The sequence below is a fragment of the Engystomops pustulosus genome, chromosome 4 (genome assembly GCF_040894005.1).
Source record: "Engystomops pustulosus chromosome 4, aEngPut4.maternal, whole genome shotgun sequence".
Lineage (NCBI taxonomy): Eukaryota > Metazoa > Chordata > Amphibia > Anura > Leptodactylidae > Engystomops > Engystomops pustulosus.
The window spans coordinates 59,658,873-59,685,185 of NC_092414.1; the positions used below are offsets into that span (position 1 = coordinate 59,658,873).

General features: G+C 46.4%; 1 protein-coding gene across 5 annotated transcripts in view; it reads left to right on the plus strand.

The window, feature by feature from the left end:
• LOC140126502 (uncharacterized) overlaps positions 1-26,313 on the plus strand; it is a 60,101-nt gene that overhangs the window by 27,157 nt on the left and 6,631 nt on the right. For all 5 annotated transcript variants that reach the window (XR_011854850.1, XM_072146028.1, XM_072146027.1 and 2 more), the window contains 9 exons: positions 10,708-10,845; positions 14,336-14,519; positions 14,627-14,717; positions 16,749-16,844; positions 19,720-19,810; positions 21,033-21,233; positions 21,995-22,136; positions 24,575-24,641; positions 25,426-25,520. Coding sequence is in view for 4 of the 5 variants with exons in the window: in XM_072146028.1 (XP_072002129.1) it covers positions 10,708-10,845; positions 14,336-14,519; positions 14,627-14,717; positions 16,749-16,844; positions 19,720-19,810; positions 21,033-21,233; positions 21,995-22,136; positions 24,575-24,641; positions 25,426-25,520 (1,105 nt within the window). In the remaining variant the exon portion in view is untranslated. The remainder of the gene's footprint in view (positions 1-10,707; positions 10,846-14,335; positions 14,520-14,626; positions 14,718-16,748; positions 16,845-19,719; positions 19,811-21,032; positions 21,234-21,994; positions 22,137-24,574; positions 24,642-25,425; positions 25,521-26,313) is intronic.

The following is a 26,313-nucleotide window of genomic DNA, read 5'->3' on the forward strand; positions in this document are numbered from 1 at the left end:
TGGCCCTTTAAATTTCCTAGAAGTGTCGCGCGCGCGCCCAGAGGCACGGGACCGCGCGCGCACGGAGCGAGGCCGGGACTCGGGAGCGGGGAGAGGTGAGATGCGCTGGCGTGCCGCCTGCGGGGAGCGAGAGGCACGGGTGAGCCCGCGACCCGCGATGTGGGTCGCGGGTCCACCCGTGACAGTACCCCCCCCCTTCGGCCTCCCTCTCTTCTTGGGTTGAAGAAATCTCTGCAGAAGATCACGGTCCAGAATATTGTCCTCCGGCTCCCAAGACCTTTCTTCTGGACCGAACCCCTTCCAGTCGACTAAGAAGAACCGCTTCCCCCTTACAGTCTTCATATCGAGAATGTCTTTTACCTCATAGGTGTCGGTGGAGTCAGCCACAGGGGAGGGAGGAGGTACTTGCCGGGAGAAGCGGTTCAGGATGACAGGCTTGAGCAGGGAGACATGGAAGGAGTTCGGGATGCGCATGGTGGGAGGAAGGCGCAACTTGTAGGATACAGGATTGATACGGGTCAGGACCTCGAAAGGACCCAAGAAACGAGGACCGAGCTTGTAACCAGGTATCTTCAGCCGGATGTATTTGGAAGATAACCAGACCTTGTCTCCAGGAGAGAAGACGGGCGGAGATCTGCGTTTCTTGTCGGCCTGGATTTTAGTGCGAGCAGATGCCCGAAGTAGAGATAGACGAGTCTGTCTCCATACGGAGCTGAGGTCCTGCACCAATTCTTCCACCGCGGGAACATCCGAGGGAACTGAGAGAGGGAGTGGAGGGCGTGGAATTCTTCCATAGACAACAAAGAATGGAGCAGCACCAGCAGACTCAGAATCCAGAGAGTTGTAGGAGAACTCTGCCCAGGGCAACAAAGTGGACCAGTCGTCCTGACGGGCAGAGACAAAATGACGCAGATAGCAGCCCAGACTCTGGTTAACTCTCTCCACTTGACCATTGGACTGAGGGTGGTAGGCTGAAGAAAAGTCCAACTTCACCTGCAATTGGCCACAGAGTGAGCGCCAGAAACGGGAGACAAATTGAACTCCGCGATCAGAGACAATGTGCAGAGGAAGCCCATGTAGCCGGAATATATGTTGGAAGAAGAGACTGGCAAGACGTGGAGCAGACGGTAGACCTGGAAGAGGAACGAAATGAGACATCTTCGAAAACCGATCTGTTACCACCCAGATGACAGTATTGCCCGAAGAAGATGGAAGATCCGTGACAAAGTCCATAGCCACGTGAGACCACGGGCGATTGGGTATCGGCAACGGAAGCAAGAGACCAGCCGGTTTTAGACGAGAAGGCTTATTTCGAGCACAGGAGGTACAGGATCCCACAAAGTCCCGAACATCTTTGACCAAGTCAGGCCACCAGTAGTAGCGGGAGATGAGGGCCACGGAGCGTTGCACCCCAGGGTGCCCAGCCAGGCGGGAAGAATGTCCCCAAAACAAAATCCTCTTCCGCAGAGCAGGTCGGACATACATCTTGCCAGGGGGAAGCTGCCGAAGATCCACAGGAGCGGCTGCAACCAACTGTTCCGGAGAGATGATATACTGAGGAACCGGCTCTTCTCCAACAACATCTGAGGCACGGGAAAGGGCATCTGCCTTGATATTCTTCTCTGCTGGCCGGAAGTGAATCATCAAATTGAAGCGGGAGAAGAATAGTGACCAACGGGCTTGTCTGGGATTAAGACGTTGGGCAGTCTGGAGGTACGAAAGGTTCTTATGATCCGTATAAACACAGACTGGATAGCGGGCACCCTCCAAAAGATATCGCCATTCTTCCAAGGCAAGTTTGATTGCCAAAAGTTCCTTGTCACCAATTGAGTAGTTCTTCTCTGCAGGAGAAAAGGTTTTAGAAAAGAAACCGCACGTAAGAGTTCGCCCCCTGGGTCCTTTCTGGGTAAGCACAGCCCCTGCACCGACAGAAGATGCGTCCACCTCCAAAATAAAAGGCTTCTCAGTATCCGGTCTAGAGAGGATCGGAGCTTTAGCAAAGGCGGACTTTAACCTTGCAAAGGCCTCTTCAGCCGCTGGAGGCCAAAGGCGTGGATTAGCGCCCTTCCTGGTTAGTGCCACGATGGGGGCAACAAGGGTAGAGAAATGAGGAATGAACTGACGGTAGTAGTTTGCGAAGCCCAGGAATCTCTGAATGGCGCGAAGACCCTCTGGACGAGGCCACTGAAGAACGGCAGACAGCTTGGTAGGATCCATCTGGAGACCCCTGTCGGAGATGATGTAACCAAGAAAAGGTAGACTCCGTTGATGGAAGAGACATTTCTCGAGCTTAGCGTAGAGACAATTGGCTCGAAGGCGACCTAGGACTTGCTGTACGTGAGATTGATGAGTCTTGAGATCTGGGGAGAACACCAAGATATCATCCAGGTAGACCACTACACACGTATACAGAAGGTCCCTGAAGATGTCATTGACAAACTCCTGGAAGACAGCTGGAGCATTGCATAATCCAAAAGGCATCACAAGGTATTCGAAGTGACCATCTCGGGTGTTAAATGCTGTCTTCCATTCGTCGCCCTTGCGGATACGAATAAGGTTGTAGGCCCCGCGAAGATCCAACTTAGAGAAAATCTTCGAACCGCGCAGGCGATCAAACAGTTCAGTGATCAGTGGCAGAGGGTAGCGGTTTTTAACCGTGATCTTATTAAGTCCACGATAATCAATACAAGGACGCAGGGAGCCGTCCTTCTTAGAGACAAAGAAGAATCCTGCACCCGCAGGAGAGGAGGACTTCCGTATGAAACCTCTTTGCAAGTTCTCCTGGATATACTCTGACATGGCTGTGGTTTCAGGAACGGAGAGTGGATACACTCGACCTCTGGGAGGAGAATTGCCCGGCAATAACTCAATAGGGCAATCGTAGGGTCGATGCGGTGGCAAGGTCTCAGCCTGCTTTTTAGAGAAGACGTCAGAGAAGTCCTGGTAGCACGCGGGTAAACCCTCCAAAGGCTTTTTAGACAGGGAGGAGGCCAATACAGGTACAGGCAGGGAAGCTCCCATACAGCGGGACCGGCACTCAGGACCCCAATGAAGAATCTCCCCTGTCATCCAATTGAGAACAGGAGCATGGAGCTGCAGCCACGGAAGACCCAACAGGATAGAGGACGTGGAGCGAGGTAGCACGTAAAAGGACAGTCTCTCCTTGTGTAACACTCCGACTTGCAAGGTCAGAGGCTTGGTGCGGTACAAGACCGGGTCAGAGAGGATCTGGCCACTTACGGATGAGATGACCAACGGCTTCTCAAGGCGAACCACTGGGATGTGATGCCGGGAGATCAGAGCGGCATCCACGAAATTCCCTGCAGAGCCGGAGTCCAGGAATGCAGAGACTTGGATCTGGGGACTGGCGCCAACGCTGAGAAACACCGGAATCAACAGACGTGGAGAAGCTTGGCAGACACCTAGGGACGCTTCTCCCAAGAACCCTAGGTGCTGGCGTTTCCCGGACGCTGAGGACGGATAGGACAGGACCCGATGAAGTGTTCCGGACTAGCACAATAAAGACAAAGGTTACCCTGGCGCCTTCTGATGCGTTCCTGGGAGGAGAGTCTAGCTCTGTCCACCTCCATAGGCTCCTCTGCGGATGGTAAGTCCTGAGGCTGGAGTGGTCTTTGGAAGACCGGGGCCAGGCGGGGAAGGCGTCAAGGACGGACTTGAGGTTGCTCGAAGCGAGATTCTTCCGCACGCTCTCTAAATCGCACGTCTATCCGAGTGGCCAAGGAGATGAGACCACACAGAGTAGACGGAAGATCACGAGCGGCCAGAGCGTCCTTCACATGAGAGGCGAGACCCTTCTTGAAAGCGGCCGACAAGGCGGCGTCATTCCAGGCAAGTTCTGACGCCAAAGTACGGAACTGGACCGCATACTCTCCCACGGAGGAATTCCCCTGGCGCAAGTTCAATAAGGCAGACTCAGCGGAGGAGGCCCGAGCTGGTTCCTCAAACACGGCCCTAAATTCGGACACAAAGGCTGAGAGAGAAGCTGTAACCGGGTCGCTTCTGTCCCACAGGGGTGTGGCCCAGGCCAGGGCTTTCCCTGAGAGTAGGCTGATTAAAAACGCCACCTTTGATCGTTCCGAAAAAAACTGGGTCGGCATAAGTTCAATATGCAGGGAACACTGAGTTAAAAAACTTCTGCACATCTTAGGATCACCATCATATTTGCTGGGCATAGACAAGCGCATCCTGGGTTCAACAGCAGGGAGAGGAGTCGGAGCTGAAGAAATCGCTTGAGCAGCTTCCGGGACCTGTTGCGGTTGTTGGTTGGCCAATAGTTGCTGCAACATGGCAGTGACCTGCTCCAGCTGGTCACGCTGCGCAGCAATCTGCCGGGATTGGTGAATCACAATAGTAGCGAGGTCAGGCTTGCTAGGAGACGGAACCTCGGCGGGATCCATGGCCGGATCTTACTGTCAGGCTTAGAGGTTGTGGATCCTCTGAACCACTGCGGACGATGGCACAAGCCACTACCTGGGACCGGAGTCTAAGTGGCACCCGGTTTTCACCAGAGCCCGCCGCAAAGCGGGTTGGACTTGCTGCGGCGTGGTACCACCAGGTCGTTCCGCAGGCGTGACTTGTCCGCAGTGGCAGCCAAGGTCGTGGTACAGAATCGGCAGGCAATCTCGTAGTCGGGGTCAGGCAGGAGGTCAGGACGGGCAGCACAGGTTCGTAGTCAGAGTCGTAGCAACAGGTCAGGACAGGCGGCACAGGAGCGTAGTCAGAAACGGAGCAGGGGTCACAACAGGAAATCTCAAGAACAGCACAAGGCATCAAAACAGCTTTCTCAAGGGCGCAAGGCACAAAGATCCGGCAGGGCTTGCAGGAAGAGGCAGGCTTAAATAGAATTGGACAATTTGGCCAGCGCCAATTAATGGCGCACTGGCCCTTTAAATTTCCTAGAAGTGTCGCGCGCGCGCCCAGAGGCACGGGACCGCGCGCGCACGGAGCGAGGCCGGGACTCGGGAGCGGGGAGAGGTGAGATGCGCTGGCGTGCCGCCTGCGGGGAGCGAGAGGCACGGGTGAGCCCGCGACCCGCGATGTGGGTCGCGGGTCCACCCGTGACAGTACCCCCCCCCTTCGGCCTCCCTCTCTTCTTGGGTTGAAGAAATCTCTGCAGAAGATCACGGTCCAGAATATTGTCCTCCGGCTCCCAAGACCTTTCTTCTGGACCGAACCCCTTCCAGTCGACTAAGAAGAACCGCTTCCCCCTTACAGTCTTCATATCGAGAATGTCTTTTACCTCATAGGTGTCGGTGGAGTCAGCCACAGGGGAGGGAGGAGGTACTTGCCGGGAGAAGCGGTTCAGGATGACAGGCTTGAGCAGGGAGACATGGAAGGAGTTCGGGATGCGCATGGTGGGAGGAAGGCGCAACTTGTAGGATACAGGATTGATACGGGTCAGGACCTCGAAAGGACCCAAGAAACGAGGACCGAGCTTGTAACCAGGTATCTTCAGCCGGATGTATTTGGAAGATAACCAGACCTTGTCTCCAGGAGAGAAGACGGGCGGAGATCTGCGTTTCTTGTCGGCCTGGATTTTAGTGCGAGCAGATGCCCGAAGTAGAGATAGACGAGTCTGTCTCCATACGGAGCTGAGGTCCTGCACCAATTCTTCCACCGCGGGAACATCCGAGGGAACTGAGAGAGGGAGTGGAGGGCGTGGAATTCTTCCATAGACAACAAAGAATGGAGCAGCACCAGCAGACTCAGAATCCAGAGAGTTGTAGGAGAACTCTGCCCAGGGCAACAAAGTGGACCAGTCGTCCTGACGGGCAGAGACAAAATGACGCAGATAGCAGCCCAGACTCTGGTTAACTCTCTCCACTTGACCATTGGACTGAGGGTGGTAGGCTGAAGAAAAGTCCAACTTCACCTGCAATTGGCCACAGAGTGAGCGCCAGAAACGGGAGACAAATTGAACTCCGCGATCAGAGACAATGTGCAGAGGAAGCCCATGTAGCCGGAATATATGTTGGAAGAAGAGACTGGCAAGACGTGGAGCAGACGGTAGACCTGGAAGAGGAACGAAATGAGACATCTTCGAAAACCGATCTGTTACCACCCAGATGACAGTATTGCCCGAAGAAGATGGAAGATCCGTGACAAAGTCCATAGCCACGTGAGACCACGGGCGATTGGGTATCGGCAACGGAAGCAAGAGACCAGCCGGTTTTAGACGAGAAGGCTTATTTCGAGCACAGGAGGTACAGGATCCCACAAAGTCCCGAACATCTTTGACCAAGTCAGGCCACCAGTAGTAGCGGGAGATGAGGGCCACGGAGCGTTGCACCCCAGGGTGCCCAGCCAGGCGGGAAGAATGTCCCCAAAACAAAATCCTCTTCCGCAGAGCAGGTCGGACATACATCTTGCCAGGGGGAAGCTGCCGAAGATCCACAGGAGCGGCTGCAACCAACTGTTCCGGAGAGATGATATACTGAGGAACCGGCTCTTCTCCAACAACATCTGAGGCACGGGAAAGGGCATCTGCCTTGATATTCTTCTCTGCTGGCCGGAAGTGAATCATCAAATTGAAGCGGGAGAAGAATAGTGACCAACGGGCTTGTCTGGGATTAAGACGTTGGGCAGTCTGGAGGTACGAAAGGTTCTTATGATCCGTATAAACACAGACTGGATAGCGGGCACCCTCCAAAAGATATCGCCATTCTTCCAAGGCAAGTTTGATTGCCAAAAGTTCCTTGTCACCAATTGAGTAGTTCTTCTCTGCAGGAGAAAAGGTTTTAGAAAAGAAACCGCACGTAAGAGTTCGCCCCCTGGGTCCTTTCTGGGTAAGCACAGCCCCTGCACCGACAGAAGATGCGTCCACCTCCAAAATAAAAGGCTTCTCAGTATCCGGTCTAGAGAGGATCGGAGCTTTAGCAAAGGCGGACTTTAACCTTGCAAAGGCCTCTTCAGCCGCTGGAGGCCAAAGGCGTGGATTAGCGCCCTTCCTGGTTAGTGCCACGATGGGGGCAACAAGGGTAGAGAAATGAGGAATGAACTGACGGTAGTAGTTTGCGAAGCCCAGGAATCTCTGAATGGCGCGAAGACCCTCTGGACGAGGCCACTGAAGAACGGCAGACAGCTTGGTAGGATCCATCTGGAGACCCCTGTCGGAGATGATGTAACCAAGAAAAGGTAGACTCCGTTGATGGAAGAGACATTTCTCGAGCTTAGCGTAGAGACAATTGGCTCGAAGGCGACCTAGGACTTGCTGTACGTGAGATTGATGAGTCTTGAGATCTGGGGAGAACACCAAGATATCATCCAGGTAGACCACTACACACGTATACAGAAGGTCCCTGAAGATGTCATTGACAAACTCCTGGAAGACAGCTGGAGCATTGCATAATCCAAAAGGCATCACAAGGTATTCGAAGTGACCATCTCGGGTGTTAAATGCTGTCTTCCATTCGTCGCCCTTGCGGATACGAATAAGGTTGTAGGCCCCGCGAAGATCCAACTTAGAGAAAATCTTCGAACCGCGCAGGCGATCAAACAGTTCAGTGATCAGTGGCAGAGGGTAGCGGTTTTTAACCGTGATCTTATTAAGTCCACGATAATCAATACAAGGACGCAGGGAGCCGTCCTTCTTAGAGACAAAGAAGAATCCTGCACCCGCAGGAGAGGAGGACTTCCGTATGAAACCTCTTTGCAAGTTCTCCTGGATATACTCTGACATGGCTGTGGTTTCAGGAACGGAGAGTGGATACACTCGACCTCTGGGAGGAGAAGTGCCCGGCAATAACTCAATAGGGCAATCGTAGGGTCGATGCGGTGGCAAGGTCTCAGCCTGCTTTTTAGAGAAGACGTCAGAGAAGTCCTGGTAGCACGCGGGTAAACCCTCCAAAGGCTTTTTAGACAGGGAGGAGGCCAATACAGGTACAGGCAGGGAAGCTCCCATACAGCGGGACCGGCACTCAGGACCCCAATGAAGAATCTCCCCTGTCATCCAATTGAGAACAGGAGCATGGAGCTGCAGCCACGGAAGACCCAACAGGATAGAGGACGTGGAGCGAGGTAGCACGTAAAAGGACAGTCTCTCCTTGTGTAACACTCCGACTTGCAAGGTCAGAGGCTTGGTGCGGTACAAGACCGGGTCAGAGAGGATCTGGCCACTTACGGATGAGATGACCAACGGCTTCTCAAGGCGAACCACTGGGATGTGATGCCGGGAGATCAGAGCGGCATCCACGAAATTCCCTGCAGAGCCGGAGTCCAGGAATGCAGAGACTTGGATCTGGGGACTGGCGCCAACGCTGAGAAACACCGGAATCAACAGACGTGGAGAAGCTTGGCAGACACCTAGGGACGCTTCTCCCAAGAACCCTAGGTGCTGGCGTTTCCCGGACGCTGAGGACGGATAGGACAGGACCCGATGAAGTGTTCCGGACTAGCACAATAAAGACAAAGGTTACCCTGGCGCCTTCTGATGCGTTCCTGGGAGGAGAGTCTAGCTCTGTCCACCTCCATAGGCTCCTCTGCGGATGGTAAGTCCTGAGGCTGGAGTGGTCTTTGGAAGACCGGGGCCAGGCGGGGAAGGCGTCGAGGACGGACTTGAGGTTGCTCGAAGCGAGATTCTTCCGCACGCTCTCTAAATCGCACGTCTATCCGAGTGGCCAAGGAGATGAGACCACACAGAGTAGACGGAAGATCACGAGCGGCCAGAGCGTCCTTCACATGAGAGGCGAGACCCTTCTTGAAAGCGGCCGACAAGGCGGCGTCATTCCAGGCAAGTTCTGACGCCAAAGTACGGAACTGGACCGCATACTCTCCCACGGAGGAATTCCCCTGGCGCAAGTTCAATAAGGCAGACTCAGCGGAGGAGGCCCGAGCTGGTTCCTCAAACACGGCCCTAAATTCGGACACAAAGGCTGAGAGAGAAGCTGTAACCGGGTCGCTTCTGTCCCACAGGGGTGTGGCCCAGGCCAGGGCTTTCCCTGAGAGTAGGCTGATTAAAAACGCCACCTTTGATCGTTCCGAAAAAAACTGGGTCGGCATAAGTTCAATATGCAGGGAACACTGAGTTAAAAAACTTCTGCACATCTTAGGATCACCATCATATTTGCTGGGCATAGACAAGCGCATCCTGGGTTCAACAGCAGGGAGAGGAGTCGGAGCTGAAGAAATCGCTTGAGCAGCTTCCGGGACCTGTTGCGGTTGTTGGTTGGCCAATAGTTGCTGCAACATGGCAGTGACCTGCTCCAGCTGGTCACGCTGCGCAGCAATCTGCCGGGATTGGTGAATCACAATAGTAGCGAGGTCAGGCTTGCTAGGAGACGGAACCTCGGCGGGATCCATGGCCGGATCTTACTGTCAGGCTTAGAGGTTGTGGATCCTCTGAACCACTGCGGACGATGGCACAAGCCACTACCTGGGACCGGAGTCTAAGTGGCACCCGGTTTTCACCAGAGCCCGCCGCAAAGCGGGTTGGACTTGCTGCGGCGTGGTACCACCAGGTCGTTCCGCAGGCGTGACTTGTCCGCAGTGGCAGCCAAGGTCGTGGTACAGAATCGGCAGGCAATCTCGTAGTCGGGGTCAGGCAGGAGGTCAGGACGGGCAGCACAGGTTCGTAGTCAGAGTCGTAGCAACAGGTCAGGACAGGCGGCACAGGAGCGTAGTCAGAAACGGAGCAGGGGTCACAACAGGAAATCTCAAGAACAGCACAAGGCATCAAAACAGCTTTCTCAAGGGCGCAAGGCACAAAGATCCGGCAGGGCTTGCAGGAAGAGGCAGGCTTAAATAGAATTGGACAATTTGGCCAGCGCCAATTAATGGCGCACTGGCCCTTTAAATTTCCTAGAAGTGTCGCGCGCGCGCCCAGAGGCACGGGACCGCGCGCGCACGGAGCGAGGCCGGGACTCGGGAGCGGGGAGAGGTGAGATGCGCTGGCGTGCCGCCTGCGGGGAGCGAGAGGCACGGGTGAGCCCGCGACCCGCGATGTGGGTCGCGGGTCCACCCGTGACAAACATCAACTAGCATTAGAGAAGTTTTTCTCTAATGTCGCTTCCCGGTGAAGCTAGTGGCTCTGCTAGGTACACCTGGCATGGATGGATCAGAGAGGAAGACCGGGAGCCACAGCCACAATGTGGAGAAGGAGGCAGCGCACAGCAACATTTATTGTGCACACATGAGATTTGAAGAGCGATGAATTTAGGAAGTATTGGTGGCGGAGGCCGGTGGGGTAGAAGCGCTGCAGAGCCCTGTGTGCCCGCGGGGGCTCTGAAAATGTGTACCTAATTGGCATAAATAAAAACTGCATATTAAGTGATGGAGAATATCTCAATAAAGGTATTCGCTAGCACCTTCAGGGCAGTAGTAATAATTTGCCGTGTAAAAACCTCATGATAGATTTCCTTTAAAGGTGTTATGCCATAAAAGACATTTATTTTTATTTATATTTTCCAACGCTTTAGACTGAGCTATGACATGGGCTAGAGAGCTGTTATAATAGTAATGCTATTAGGCTCCAAGAGTGTGATTAAGTACCTGGATGTGCTGAATGGTACCCATTAGCCTACAGGCTCTGCACGAATGGCAAGCCATAGTGTGCTACTATTCAGGGTCTTGGGAATTTTTTTTTTTAGTCCTGTGGCTTTTGTTTTGAACACTGAGTGGTTCTCGACATGTTTTTAAGTCATGTAGAGTTGACAGTTATTACGGTTAAACACTGCTGTTTTTTTTATTCAGCTATGACAGAAAGCTCTTAATTTTCGACACCTATCAAACTCCAGACAAGACATGTCTGAAGGTTGTACATAGTAACTCTCGTGCCCATGATGCTGGAATCACCCACCTTCTTCTTGTCCGTGAACGTGAGAGTACAAGGTATGAACACTGGACAAATGATTAGATTAATTATTCATATGCATTATTATTTATTAATTATATTATTACTTACACAATTGTAAACTATAGGACAGTGATGGCGAACCTTTTAGAGACCGAGTGCCCAAACTACAACAAAGACCCGCTTATTTATCGCAAAGTGCCAACACAGAAATTTAATTTGTGATTAAAATTTCTCTGTCACAGTTATCATTGATACCAGCACCCCAAGGACACGAATAAAGCAGAAAATAGTCCCAGGTAGCGCTGTCACTTTAAAATAGCTCTGTGCACAGCAAGTCCTGGGCTGTCTGGGACTGCAGGAAGATACCTGGAGTCATCTCTGGTGATGGCCTGAGTGCCCATAGAAAGGGCCCCGAGTGCCACCTCTGGTACCAGTGCCATAGGTTAGCCATCACTGCTATAGGACAAAGTTTAAAGCCAAATGCATGGAGGCACATGGAGCCCCTATGGTTAGAGACTAGTAAACAATCCTTACAGAGATGCCCCCAACTAGAAGCAGATAAAGTAAAGGAAAATACCTATAGGTGACTTCTAGTAGAACAGACTTGTGGATGCTTTTAGATGTAAAAAGAACTTACAAAATCTACACTAAGGGCCTCTGTACTTTGGGTGAGGCCATTTTCTGGCCATATTATTATTATTTATAGAGCATCATTAATTCCATGGTGCTGTACAATCAATAAGGGGAAAACATACTTTACATAAAGACAAGTACAAATGCAAATACAAAAACTACAGAGATCTGGAACAAGATATGGCTCACAATCTATATGGGAGGGAAGATTTTAAACTGAATTTGTTGTGCAATGGGCATCCAGTAGAGAGACGGGCAGAGAGGAGAGGCAGAGGAGAAGCGATGGAGACATATGGATTAGTCGGGCAGCAGAGTAGGATAGTGAAAGGTTAAAGAGATGAGCTAGAGCTGGGATGAGCACAGTAGTGAGGTTGGGGATAACATGCGATGGAATTGGGCAAGCGCACAAGTAGTGAGATGTGAGCTTGACAGCATGGAAGAAACTTTCTCATAAGTGATGGAAGAGAAGTTGGTTAAGCGAGAGGGGCATTGGATGTTCTGGGTGGGTTGCAGGTATTGAAGGCTGAAACTTTCCCTGATGCTGTCTATTTTGTTTTTGAAGTGTGAGGCAAAGTCCTCAGCAGAGATGAGAAATGTTTTTGGGGGTGCTAAAGGACGTAGAAGGGAATTAAAGGAATAAAATAATTGTCTGTGGTTGTGAGATAAGGAAGATGTAAGAAGTAATCCTGTTTAGCATATGCCATATGTACAGTGTCACATGTAATATTCTACTACATTCAGAAGTGCTAAATTTCATTCTGCCTTTTAATATGAGTTTTACTCATGAAAACATCAGACTCTCAAGCTATCTCCAGTTAAAAGGACATCTACCACCAGGATGAAAGATAGTAAACCAAGCACACTGACATTCTACTGTGTGCTCCCTCTGTCAGGAGCCACTCTTTTTTTAGCTGTCTATGCCCTTGTTTTTAAGAAGGAAAAAAGGCTTTAAAAATTATGCAAATGAGTCCGAGGAGCTCCAGGCTCCATTAACAATCATAGAGCCTGAGCCCCTCAGGCTCATTTGCATAATTGTAAAAGCCTTTAAAAAATAAACATGGTATAAGAAGCTAAAGGAAGAGCAGATCTTGCCAGAGGAGGTCCACACCAGTATGCCAGTGTGCTGGGTTAACAATCCTTGATCCTGGTGGTAGATGTCCTTTAAAGTAGCCAATATATAATATGCTTGATGTTCTTTTGGTTCCTAGGAGAGCAGAACTCTCCCCATAGTATGCCACCATTAAAAATAGGTCATAGGCTGTAGATGACCTAGGAATTTCCTGCAGACTTTAATGGCAAAAGTGGTTTCTAGTTGTGGTTTTCTAAAGTAAAAGAAATTGATACTTCTTGTGATGTGGAGTGATATGAAACCACTGTCAAATTGACTGGTTGGACGCGGCAATTCATATGAAGTAGACATTGGAACATTACCAATCCTCTGATGTGTTCTATTTATGTATAGCACTCTGGGGCAGATTTACTTACCCGGTCCTGTCACGATCCCACGGTTGTCTGACGAGGATTTGGGCCTGCCACGATTCACTAAGGTCGTGCGTCCAAGTTCCTGCATGTGTTGCTTCCGCGCTGAGGTCCACCGAAGTTCACCTTCTTCTTCCTGGTGCATGTGAGTGCTTGATCTTGCGACACAATTCCGTTTTTAAATTCCACGGTTTGTTTGAATCCGTCGGGTTGTCCGACGGCACGTCCCCTGATTTCTGTTGCATGCAAGCCGGCACTGATGCGCCACAATTCGATCGCGGGCGCCAAAAACCCAGGGCAATTCAGCGCAAAATGGAAATATTTGTGAAACTCAACGGAATCACGGTCCGTGGACTCTTAGTAAATGAGCCCCTCTGTGTCTAAGGAGGAAGTATACAATAAATGATATGAAGATCAGTCTATATAACTTTCTTTTATGGTCTAAGTCTATGCTGGACCAGTCAAATAAGACTGTCATAAACTTTCAGAATCCTTTTTATAGAAATGTTTGGCCCTGGTTTAAATAGGTTGTTCACCTTCAGCCAATAATTGTTATTGTTTGTGTAATGAAAAGGAAGGAAGTCGGACGTCTGCTATAGGGCCCTGTCTCTCTTAGTTACATCCCAGATGAACACTTATACAGTTTTCCAATATACTCTCTGTATCATTTCCTCATTGTTTTCTAGATCTCTGCTTGCTGTCATTCTATAGAAAGCTTCTATGTTTACTTCCAATGGATAAGAGATCTGTCCATGGTCATGTGATGTCAGTTTCAAACGAAAAGAGCTGCAGAGCACAAGCTTGGCTGTTATTCCTCTTAATGCTTTCAGACTGGACCTCTGTTGTGTATGGGGAATCTGGCAGCCAGTGGTAGAGCCCCTAGCAATGTTCCATTAGTACTATCTAGATAGCTGATAAATGGTTGTTGTGGGATAAGCCCTCTAAACACAGAATGGTTAAACTTAATGCATCTGTCCAGCTTTACTATACTATTAAAATCATAAAATCTATAAAATCATATCTTAATTAGTATTAAGGTTTGACAATTCCACAATGACAATTTCATTTTTTTTATGCAAAGCTGTGCTCAGCAGAGGGTCACTACAGTGGTAGAAACTGATCGAACAATATCCAGCACCAGTGCACCCCAACTTTTATGCTGGGGTTAGGGAAGATTGGTTGTGATGTGCCCTTGGCGGAGTGGTTTTGGATGCAGTGCTGAGCCTCAGTGTGCAGTAAACGAGACATATTGAACCTACTGCTTTGTATTGAAAATGTATTGAACGTTCCTTTATAGAACACACAACATGAGTTTTTTTAGTATCAAACATTTGGCACTGTAACAACTTTAATTGCATTTAGTTTATCCGTATATTAAAGATCAAATCCACATCATTAGATTTTTTTTGACAGATTTTTGACAGGTTCTTTTGACCAAACTGTTGGTGTTTGGTCACAGGACGGTCAGCTCATCCAGAGGCTTCAGCAGTTTACCGGAGAAATCACTGGAATGTCTTATGTTCCATCTGTAAAAACTGTGTGGATCACCAGTGGTAATAGTCAGCCACTAGTCCTGGACCCCAGATCTGGAGATGTTGTGAGTAAGAGAGTCTTGTAAAGCCAATGAATCCTGTAAATAGCATAGAGGACGTTTTTCATGGAGATTCAGCTTGTTAATATTAAACTTTTTATTTCTTGTCTTAGATTTCCAATTTTGTAGACACTTTCCAAGGTCATGAGAACACTCCATGCATAAAACATTTGATATCTCTTCCTGAAACAAGTCACGTGATTGGTGAGCTGGACACAATCAATTTAGATCTATATTTCTAACTTTTATAAATGAGCTTAATTACATTTGTTGAAGGTTAAAAAAAAAAAAATATCAAGAATTTTATTCATGGTATTCTAGGATTTTTATTGCCCAACTTTTTCTGGGATAAATTAGCAATAATAGGGAAAGGGGAAGCATTATGACTACAATGGATCTTTCTCCAGAGGTCGGGCGCACGCCTTAAACAAATGCAGCTCCTAGGTGCGTATAAACCACAAATGAGTCCAAGGAAGCAGCACTCCGATAACGTGTGATTGGTTTATTCATCAATAGAGCCATTTTCATGGATGAAACATTGCATCTTGGTGAATAAACTAATCACATTTTATAGGATGTCTGCATCTTTGGATTCTTCACCTGCTGCGCTGAAGACCATCGGATTGCATCGGAGTTCACCGTCCTACCCTGGGTGAAGGTAAGCGCGTGTCGAGCAACAGTTTTTTTAAATGCGGCGGTTTTTCCGAATCCGTCAGGTTTTTTTACGGCCACGCCCCCCGTGCATGACGGCGCCAATGCGCCACAATCCGACCGCGTGCGCCAAAATCCCAGGGCAATTCAGGAAAAATCGCTGCTAATCGGAAATATTCGGGTAACACGTTGGGAAAACGCAAATCGTGCCCTTAGTAAATGACCCCCATTAATTAAGGTGGAACTCACCAACATAAAATGATTCCTTAATTTCCACAAACATCATCTGTGTGGGAGCGTGTAGGGACAATCGTCCAGCGTTCTTTCAGCCTACCAACACATGTTCACCTTCTCATCTCCTGTAAGAGGAAGCTGTAGTGTTCGGAGCATTTTTCCCCATTCTGCTAAGTACAGCTCTGTCCATTGTACAGTGGCTGTGCTTGGTATTGCAGACCATTCCTAATAATATGAAGAGGATTAAAGTACAAATTGGTCATGTCACTCGTGGAGTACTGCAACCCTTTGATGATCAGTGAGGGTACTGGTGTTGGACCAATGATAATGATGAACTATCCTAAAGACAGGTAATGAAAAAAATCCTGAAATACTTTTAGGACTAAGATTAAAAACACAGTGTTACCTTATAAATTTGTGCGTAATTGTGCTCATAACATGATTGTGTGAATTGTGGTGATATCATGATTTTACTATACCTCATGTGTAACAAAATGTAATATACCTATGTGTAGCCTAATTTTTCCGACCCACTGGCCCACACAAGGGCTGTAGTAAATAAATGATAGAAGTGTTTAAATTGAACTTGTAATGTAATGACAAGTATCATTTAACATGCAATAGCATTAAAATAATAGATGCACAAGTTGAAGATTTCCTGGGTTAAAATATCCATGTGCAAAATTACTACAAAAATAGTACAAGAAAAGAGTAACAAGAAAAAAACCTCAATTGGTCTGCTTTCCTCATATACAGCAAAAGCAGTTTTATGCTACAATTTTTATTTTTATGCTACAAATACTAAAGCAAAACACATCGCATACCCCCCCCCCCTCCCGTAACATACAGCAGGTGGCATAGGCCTCTTGATGTATCCGTTGGGTAACGCTCATGTAGCCAGATGTGACTGCACCCACTGCCCCCTCACCAATTATACACCCCTTTATATAACCAAATTCAGCAAATTTAGTGATGGGACATCCACAGAAAGTTCTACACTTGCATTATTTATTTTTTCAGAAATAAGTATAATATCTGTGCATATATTATTAAGAATCACATTCACATCTGAGGTTAGGTCCTCATTATAATGCTTTCAGAAAAACACTTATTAATACTTTAATTATTTAGTTTGTTTACTGAGAAATATATTGTATGTTCTACATCTTCTCCAAGTCTGAAGGTTTCTGAACTTTGTGGACCACCATAAGAAGGACCTGTTGTTTGTATTGTAGGAAGGGCATTTAAGCAGGGCAACAACAACAACCTGTATTTTGAAAAATAGAATAGCTATGAATGTAAGTTTCCTAGTACTAATGGGTAATAATGGTGGTTTATTTCCATGTTTAGGCTCAACAAGGAACCAGGTGATTGTGTGGAAGTACCACAATGCAGGCTGCGTCACTATTCTGCAGGCCAAGCACCCCATAGAATGTCTCTCATACAGTAAGTATGGTCTGTGATCAGGATCCAGGTATAAGTAGGCCCCTGGGTGGCAGAGCCTTAGTGGGCCCCTTTTCAGAAAACTCATGTACCAGCGCCACACTGGTTCCCCCCAGTAGCCACACTGTCCCTCCCCCTGCAATGCAGTAGCCACACTGCCCCTCCCCCTGCAATGCAGTAGCCACATTACCCCCTCCATAGCTACACTGCCCCCTCCGTAGCCACACTTTCCACCCCGTAGGCACACTGCCCCCCCCATAAGGCACACTGCCCCCCCTTCCCCATAAGGCACAAAGTCCCTCCCTTCACCATAAGGCACACTGTCCCCCCTTCACCATAAGGCACACTTCTCCCCCCTCCCTTCCCCATAAGGCACATTCCTCCCCCTTCCCCATAAGGCACACTCTCCCCCCTTCCCCATAAGGCACACTTCTTCCCCCTCCCTTCCCCATAAGGCACACTTCTCTCCCCTGCCCTTCTCCATAAGGCATACCTTCCCCATAAGGCACACTTCCCCCTCCCCCTTAAGGCACACTTCTCCCCCACTTCCCCATAAGGTACACTTCTAACCCCTCCCTTCCCCATAAGGCCCACTTCTCTCCCCTGCCCTTCCCCATACAGCATACTCCCCCCTTCCCCATAAGGCACACTTCTGTGCCCCCTTCCCCATATGGCACACTCCCCCCCCCCCTTCCCCATAAGGCACATTCTCCCCCCTTCCCCATAAAGCACACTTCTTCCCCATAAGGCACGCCTCCCACCTCCCCCATAAGGTACACTTCTAACCCCTCCCTTCCCCATAAGGCACACTTCTCTCCCCTGCCCTTCCCCATACAGCATACTCCCCCCTTCCCCATAAGGCACACTTCTGTGCCCCCTTCCCCGTAAGGCACACTTCTGTGCCCCCTTCCCTGTAAGGCACACTTCTGTGCCCCCTTCCCCGTAAGGCACACTTCTGTGCCCCCTTCCCCGTAAGGCACACTTCTGTGCCCCCTTCCCCGTAAGGCACACTTCTGTGCCCCCTTCCCCGTAAGGCACACTTCTGTGCCCCCTTCCCTGTAAGGAACACTTCTGTGCCCCCATCCCCGTAAGGCACACTTCTGTGCCCCCTTCCCCATAAGGCACATTCTCCCCCCTTCCCCATAAAGCACACTTCTTCCCCATAAGGCACACTTCTCTCCCCTGCCCTTCCCCATACAGCATACTCCCCCCTTCCCCATAAGGCACACTTCTGTGCCCCCTTCCCTGTAAGGCACACTTCTGTGCCCCCTTCCCCGTAAGGCACACTTCTGTGCCCCCTTCCCCGTATGGCACACTCCCCCCCCCTTCCCTATAAGGCACATTCTCCCCCGTTCCCCATAAGGCACACTCCCCCTCCCCTTAAGGCTCACTTCTTGCCCCCCCCCCCCCCACTTCCCCATAAAGCACACTTCTTCCCCATAAGGCACATTTCCCCCCAACTCTGGGAAACAAAAGAAACGTCACGTTTCCCCGAAGCAGTGCCTGCAGCCACCATCTTTCTTATGCACTTGCTGTACTCTCCAGCATCATCATGTGCGCCGGCTTCAGAGTAGTTGCATACAGTGCGGAGCGCCGCTTCAGGGGAATGAGGAAAGGTGAGTTCTCTATAGCAGAAAAATATACAAGCCGGTTGGTGATCATTTGTACCAGTGTCTTAAATCGACACTGGTACAATTGATCCCGGGGCCCCAGTGGGCCCCCTGGGTAAGCCAGATGCTGGCGCCGGGCCTGTCTGTGATCTTGACTTACAACATTTATGGCTCAAGAGATCCATAGCAAGAGCATGCTTGTCCATGTGTTTGTTCACAAGCTTTAGAGAAGACCTGGCACCTATCCTGACATGTATTTTTTGGTAAATAATATTACCGATGAAATAACAATTCCGAATGATCTTTTTTTATATCTCACATCATGAAGGCCACCCTCTAGTATCCAGAAAAATCTGTGGTTTCTAGAAGAATCTAGAGCGATGTAGACTCCACTGTCTGACATTTGCTCACTGGAATGTTGTGATGGATCCAGTCATAAAACATGTCGGGGTATTAGGAATCTAGGAAGTAGCCGTAATGTCCATATACCAAGCAATCTCTAGGAATACAGGGTTCAGGTAAACTGCCTTCCTGAGGTATTATGGACCAAAGCAATACTATGTCCCTCCCAAGATCATAACACTGCCCCGACCAACATGTGTAGAGTGCGTACAGAAAGTATTCAGACCCCTTTAAATTTTTCACTCTCTGTTTCAATGCAGCCAATTGGTAAGGTCAAATAAATGTCTTTTTGCTCATTAATATACACTCTGCCCCCATCTGGACAGGAAAATAAAAGAAAAATATAGATATTTTTGCTCATTTATTAAACAAGAAAAACAGAAATATCACGGAGATGAAACTCCATGCATGCGCAGTTTGCATCGCTGCCGAGCAGGGAACTGTGTAGGCGTCAGGGTATATGGCTTACCACGCAGACGCAAGGTTTCTGTGAGGTGAGCCGACGTCACCATGAGAATTGTCATGGGGAAATAATTGAATAATCAGCTGTAGGCGCTGAGTGGGGAACTATGCTAATGAGGAGGCGAGTGTTGAGATTTGAAATGCGGCATCACCCCAGGACTTGACTAGAACTTCTGACAGAGAGCCAGGTAATCTATATAAGGGGATATTATGGGAACGGAGGGGAGCAGAGCTGTCAATCAGGATGTCATATAGTGTACTATGCAAGGCCTATTCAGACCTGTCACCAGTAAAATTCTGATTTCTGGTGACAGGTTCCCTTTAAGGGAATGCTGAAACAGTATGTGAACAGAGTCATATTGGTTTATACCCCATTTACATTTACTAAACTTTTTATTTTCTAGCTGCAAAGAAATTACTGTTCCTTTTTACCGGTGACAGCAGAGGCCTCGTGAAAAAATGGAAAAGGAATGATCTTTCACCATTTACTTACAGGTACATTTTGGACCGCACCTTGTTACCTGGCTATGATCCTTAATACAATCATTATTTTCTATATTTGGATTTTTTTGTTGATTGAAGACCAGTGGTCCATCTGGCATATAAGTCATAGGAACTAACACAACCAAATGGGTGCTTGTGCTTCGGGCTGGCGACACAGTGAGGATCTTGCACCGTGCACCACGCTGTTATATGCAGCGCCATTATCATTTGTCTGACAGGACAGGTGACACCCAGGCCACAACCCAATCCCTACAAGCCCAAGGTAGAAAAGACAGAACTGTAAACTAAGTTCTGCTATCCTGGATATGACTTTGTGAGAGGCTGTTACAGAATGTTTTAAAGAAAAGTGCCCTCCTGTGGAGTGGAGTGTGCAAATACTTGAAGAGAAAAATGTGCTCCAAAAATTCTAATAGGAATTTAATAAAATCTTAATCTCACAATTCTTCCAGATTAAGAGAAAGATTCTTCGAAATTAAGATCCTATAACATTAGTTTAGATACGTGTATATAAAGTGATGGATTTGTTACAGGGACTGTTAAATGGTATTTGTTACATATATGATACATTTCACTTAAAACAGAATTGGATATATGAAGCATAAGGAAGGGGAATAACTATGATAGACAGGGACTTCTGAATGGGCCCCCTTCCCCCTCAGAAAATATACATATTAGTATACTCATACATTTATACACTCTTTTACACACACATTTTTACACACACTTTGATGCACTGATATATTTATATTTATAGACTTACACAGATCTGTCCCAGTAGCTGCTGATCACATACGGGAAGTACATGGTAGGCATTAGAGATGAGCGATCCCTAGTCCTGTCTTTGTTCTCTCCTTTCTGTGACATTTCTTATCTGAGCTGCTGATTCATACTGTGTACATTCTCTATTCTTTAGTGTCAGATGCTACGGCCCCCTGACACTGCGAGCCCAATAGCAGCTGCTATGGCAGCTACCACTGTAGTTATGCCCCTGGTATAAGTAATAGATGGGAATATTTCAATCACTTTAAACTTTTATTTTGGATTTTCCCATTTAACTAATCATCACTGAAATTCTGACTATTTCAACTGGTTGATTGTGTGTTGTCAAATCAGGAAAACTAGTGAGAGTGTCCTATGAATGAATGTTCAGCTCATCTCTATGTGATTTAGATGCTATAGCAATGTCCCTGTACTGTAACATTGCTTCCCATAGCAAAGAGTCTTACAACATGGAAGACACAAGGCCAGAAAGGAGAGGACTACGATGTCTTCTACAGAAACAAAGGGTGGAGCAGAACAAGAGGCCTCAGTCCAGGATGCAGCGACCCGGGACAGCTGGGATACTGAGGAAGGGAATAATGTTAAATAATCAGAGACCTGCAACCTCCCAGAAAAAGCTCTGTGGATATACAAAGTAAGAGTTTAGTACACACACATCTCAAAATACTGCCTATATTTTTGTCCAATCTTTCTGATACCTGCTATGGTGAAGTTATAACTGCTATTCTAATGCTGTACCCATTATACTGCACACATGTCGTTAGGTGGATGTTCTGAGAGGGGAAAAGGACACCCGGCCCATATTTCTTTGATGTGTATAGCAAGATGGGGGTTTCTAGAGTTGACCTTTGTTACATAGGACATAACATTTTACTGACCTCAGACATGGAAGTTCCTAGGTTGTACAATGAGTTCCTTTGGATACTGGTTTTATGGACCAAGCTTCCTGGCTTGGTTTTAGGAAAAAGTAATTTCAAGGGAGGGGCACCTAACTTTACTCAAAATGTCTATGTTTCCCTACCTTTACCATCACAGCCTGGTACAGATTTAACAACAGAAGCTTTACGTTACACATTCAAGTTATAAAAACTGTTCAGGATTAATAGTTTAAATAGTAGTAGATGCTGCTTGGACAAAGAAAAGCAACTTCTATTAGGGTATATCTTATTCTCCATAATTGCTGTATATGACTACAACATCTGACTTCTCTATTAATTGAGATATCTGAAAAACAAAAATTGAGAAAGGAATTATAATATTGTTAATGTAATGTGGCCAGTGCTCTCTAGTATCCTACAATGTGATAGACCCCAAACTTCCTTATCGGCAGTTTTGTCTGTATGACAGAAGATATGCAAACTATCAAACCATAAATCATTCTATCCATATTTATAGGTCATTGTTTGCTGATGAAATTGATACACTGGTCATGGCTACAGAAAGTGGAGACATTTACCTGTGGGAATTTGATGATTCTGTCTCAGGTCCATTTCATGAAGAACATTTCTCTCTAGATGATGAACAGCAGCTTATGAAGGTAAAGTTTAGCATTTTAAATGGAAATTGAGTTTAATTTAGAAAATTGCCGTCTACGGGCAAGCTCACACTCCAGTTCCACAGACCAACAACACTGCTGGGGATTGGACGCCTTACATGACAGCATTCTATGATCCCAGGAGTTTCTGATTCAAACAGCAGCACCGATACTGTAACTACAGCGTGGCTGTGGCTCTTTAGTGATTCACAGACCGACAACGGCAGTGTGAACTTGCCCAAAATCTCATTTCATTATGGTTTCATTATATGGTGATCCTGGGGTTCTCCTTCCCTTCTGCCTACAGATCATGGAATTCCATATATGATGAATGTTATCATAATTTGCAGATTGTTTATTATAAGGTAAACTTTCTCCTTGAGATATTAAAAACTTTAAGAGGTTGTACCAACTTCAGATGTTATCCCCTATAAACAGGATCCACAGGATAGTGGATAACAAGGTAATCCTTTTGTGAAAGTTTGATTGATACGACCCAACTGATCATGCGAGCAGGAGGAGCAGGATCTTACTATTCCATCCCATTGTATTGCAGTGGTTGGAGATTGCCGAGCAATGCAATCAGCTAAACCGGCATTGCCATTCACTGTCTGTTTTAGCAGGTGAACGCTGTGTGCAGCAATTTCCGACATTCAAATACTATTGCTGCATGCTGGTCCTGCTGCTCCACCCATTAGAGGAAATGAGATTGACTTTAGGGGTCTCATTCTCATGATCGGTGAGGTTCCCAGCATTCGGAGCTTCACCAATCACCTTGTAATCATCCAAAATTAAAGTATGACTTTGTTGTATGAGGGACTTTCAAATTAAAAGGTTGTAAAACAAGAAAGAAATTTAAAAAATCAGATTGCATAGTTTTGTCGGCTTATGTTGAACACACATAACAAATTTAAAAAATTGACAAGAAAACAGAAACACGGCTGATGAAAAAAGAAAAGGGGTGAGGAAAAGTGCCAGATTTTTCCTAAAAAGTAGACATACAATTGTCTACTCATTATGTCAAGGCCATAACTGATATACAACCCATATGACTGATTTTATACCCCTAATTTATTTTGAAAATACATGTTCATCCATCTTTCTTTTGACATCTTGAGTTGGATAATCATATTTTTGCCCATAAACTTTTCATAAGATTCATATTAATTTACTTTGCATATCTTGTGTGTACAGTATGTGGGTATTTGGTCTGTTTTCCAATGAGAGGATAACTACTGCTGTACTACTGCTGTAGCTGTACTGCACTTTACAACCTATATATTTTTTAGAGGACTGATCCTGGAAGAAAATTCGAAAGTGCCAGATATAATGGAATTATTTTAAAACACATTTTTTATATAAATTCAAATACTTCTTGCCATCAATTAGTTTCTGTGTGTACAGATAAATTATATATTTTCAGCAATATTACAGCTTCATCTCATCAGTTGGGAATTTCCCAGGGATATCTTTCTCAATCTATCCGGAGCCAAATTCAATCTGGATTTTATTTGTCTCAAACTGTTAATACAAAGTACATGTAAGAATCTACAGAAAGATCTCTGACAATAAAGTGAACAATTTGATAAAAAAATTAAATAATGTTGACCTACAAAAACCAGAAACTTACAATTTATCAATGTAATCAGTATTAGTACAACATAAAAAGCATAACTCAATATAATAAAATAACAATGTATCAATAGAATTTGTAAAATAGCTATATAGGCAAATAAATTGTAAATCCTAACTCTAAGTAATGCATAAAGAACACTTGACTTAGGCAGCTTCCACACTTGCGTTGCAGATCACGTCAGAGTTTGATCAGGGTGCGATCAGGGTTTGGTCAGTGAAAAACTGACATTTTGTATCAGAGTTCAATCAGTTTTCAGTCAGAGTTTGTTCTGTGTCTCAGTTTTCCACGTGCATTTTTAACGCGTGTGACTTGCAAAAGTAGAGCATGCTGAGATTTAAATGTGCGTTTAAAAAAACCTGCATGTCTACGTGAAAAAAAATGCAAGTCTAGGACCTCTGGATGTTGGTAATTTACTGTAATTTAGCCCCAGCCTACAATGATCAGCTGTAACAGTACGTAACCCGGGGACTGCCTGTACATTTGATAACAGATTAGTATAAAATGTATATATTTACTTAACAATATAATATCAAATAACAATAGATGATACTAGTTATAATAATAAACAGCTACTAGACTTACTTCACACCTGCAGCAGGGTATCTGTTAGACTCTCCATTCTAGCAAAGCATAACGGCAACTAAGGACAAGAGGTAAACGAAAAATCTGAACTGAACCTGACATATAGAATAACAATATGTTGATGTAATGTATAACTGTATTCTCTTGTTCTGAAAATATGCCGTTTATTCGGTAAAGTGTATTCAACAATAATGTACAATAATGTGAAATTATGTTTTTACAGATTCCAGTGACAGAAAACCCTTTAAACACAGAAAAAAATGGGGGGTTAATAGACAAGCATCTCGCAGGTGAGGGTGACATGGACAAAAATATCCCATGGTTCTGACATATAAGCCATGTACAGACTGTTACCTACTCTATTAGCCTTACAGTGGATTTACTTTCAACAAACTGCAGATTCTTACTGTTGAATCCAGAAGCAAAATTTGTAAGTAAAGTAGAATATAGAACCTCAAGTACATACAGTAGAACAGATATACATATCTATACATTGGTGCGCTGCATATTCTCAGGCTGTCAGAGCTCATTTCAGAGCAGAGAAGACAGTCTGGGGGGTGTTTATCAATTTCGGCGCTTCAAACTTTCGGTACATTGTCAAGCAGATTAATACCTTCCGTATCACAATTCTTTACTGATCCAGTGTGGTGGCATCATCTGAAAAATTTACTTTATAGTGAGATGTAAATTGGATTTATACTGTCATATTTGATGCCCTAACGTTCAGGGTCCTTACTATCTGGCTCTCCTGAAACCTGCTGATACCCTTAATTACTTCAGAGGGGGTATTATGAGGTGGGGAAGCTTGACTTCAGAGTTAAAATAACTGCCTCCTTAACTTTATACATCCAATTACATCTCACTCCAAAGTTTATTTTCTGGATGATGGTTTTGGAAGGTGTTCAGCTGCTTCACAACATACTGGTAGTGGTTTATTAGCTCAATTTCTACTGACGGGTTCCCTACAAGTTTCGTTCTTCTTGCTTTCTCTTTATAAACAGCAGGTTTATTATTGTAATTTCTATGAATATTTCCAATGTGTCTTCTCTTATTGATACCCGCTTCATGAGACAGGTTTCGTCTGCAAGAAGATATTAGCTGGCCATTTTAAAGCCGTCACAGCTCTGGCATTAGTGGGAAAAGACAACGGCTTCTCTACTGTATATTTGGTGGGTAAATCTCATTGAGTGTTTTATCCATACATATTTCATAAATATCTTCAGTGGAAATTAACCCCCATAATTCCTTGTAATTTGTTATGCCACTTCAGAGATGTTCCCACTTAAATAAATATGCTATTGTGGTAACTGGTGCACCCTGGGCATCAAATAAGCAACCAATAGAACTGCTATTCCCACTGAAACCATTTCCCTTGAAGTAGACACGGGTAGTGTCATATAATGCAAATATATCATCATAAGATACATTTAGAGGCTGCTAGACAGATGATTAATCTGGCTTTTGCGACATCAGTTAATCCCAGATTTTTTTTTTATTGGTAAACGAGTGAGATTTTACGTAAAAGAGGGAATTCTAGAAAGGACACTTCATACCCGACTTGAAGAGGATAGTAGTTTAAAGGCAACCTGTCACCACTTGTACGCCTCCAAATCCACCAACAGTACCATGTCCAGCAGGTTGAAAGTCCTCAGAGCATGTTATTATAGGTGGGAAATGTCGCCTCATTTTATTCTTCTTTATGCAGTCAAGCAACCTCACCTCCTGGCAGCTTTTTTCACTGCCCTCCTACCTCCTCGCCTCTTCCACCCAACGTCATCCCTGGCTTGCCGGAGTTCTCGCAGATGTACATCTGATATCTTAGCTACTGCGCTGTGCGTATCTGGTCGGATCACGGATCAGGTGGTCGAGCTGCTGTTGCACATACAACATGTTGAACATACACAGAGAGCCTGTGATCTGGCCGGGTACCCGCAGGGCTGGAGCCAAGATCTCAGGCACACT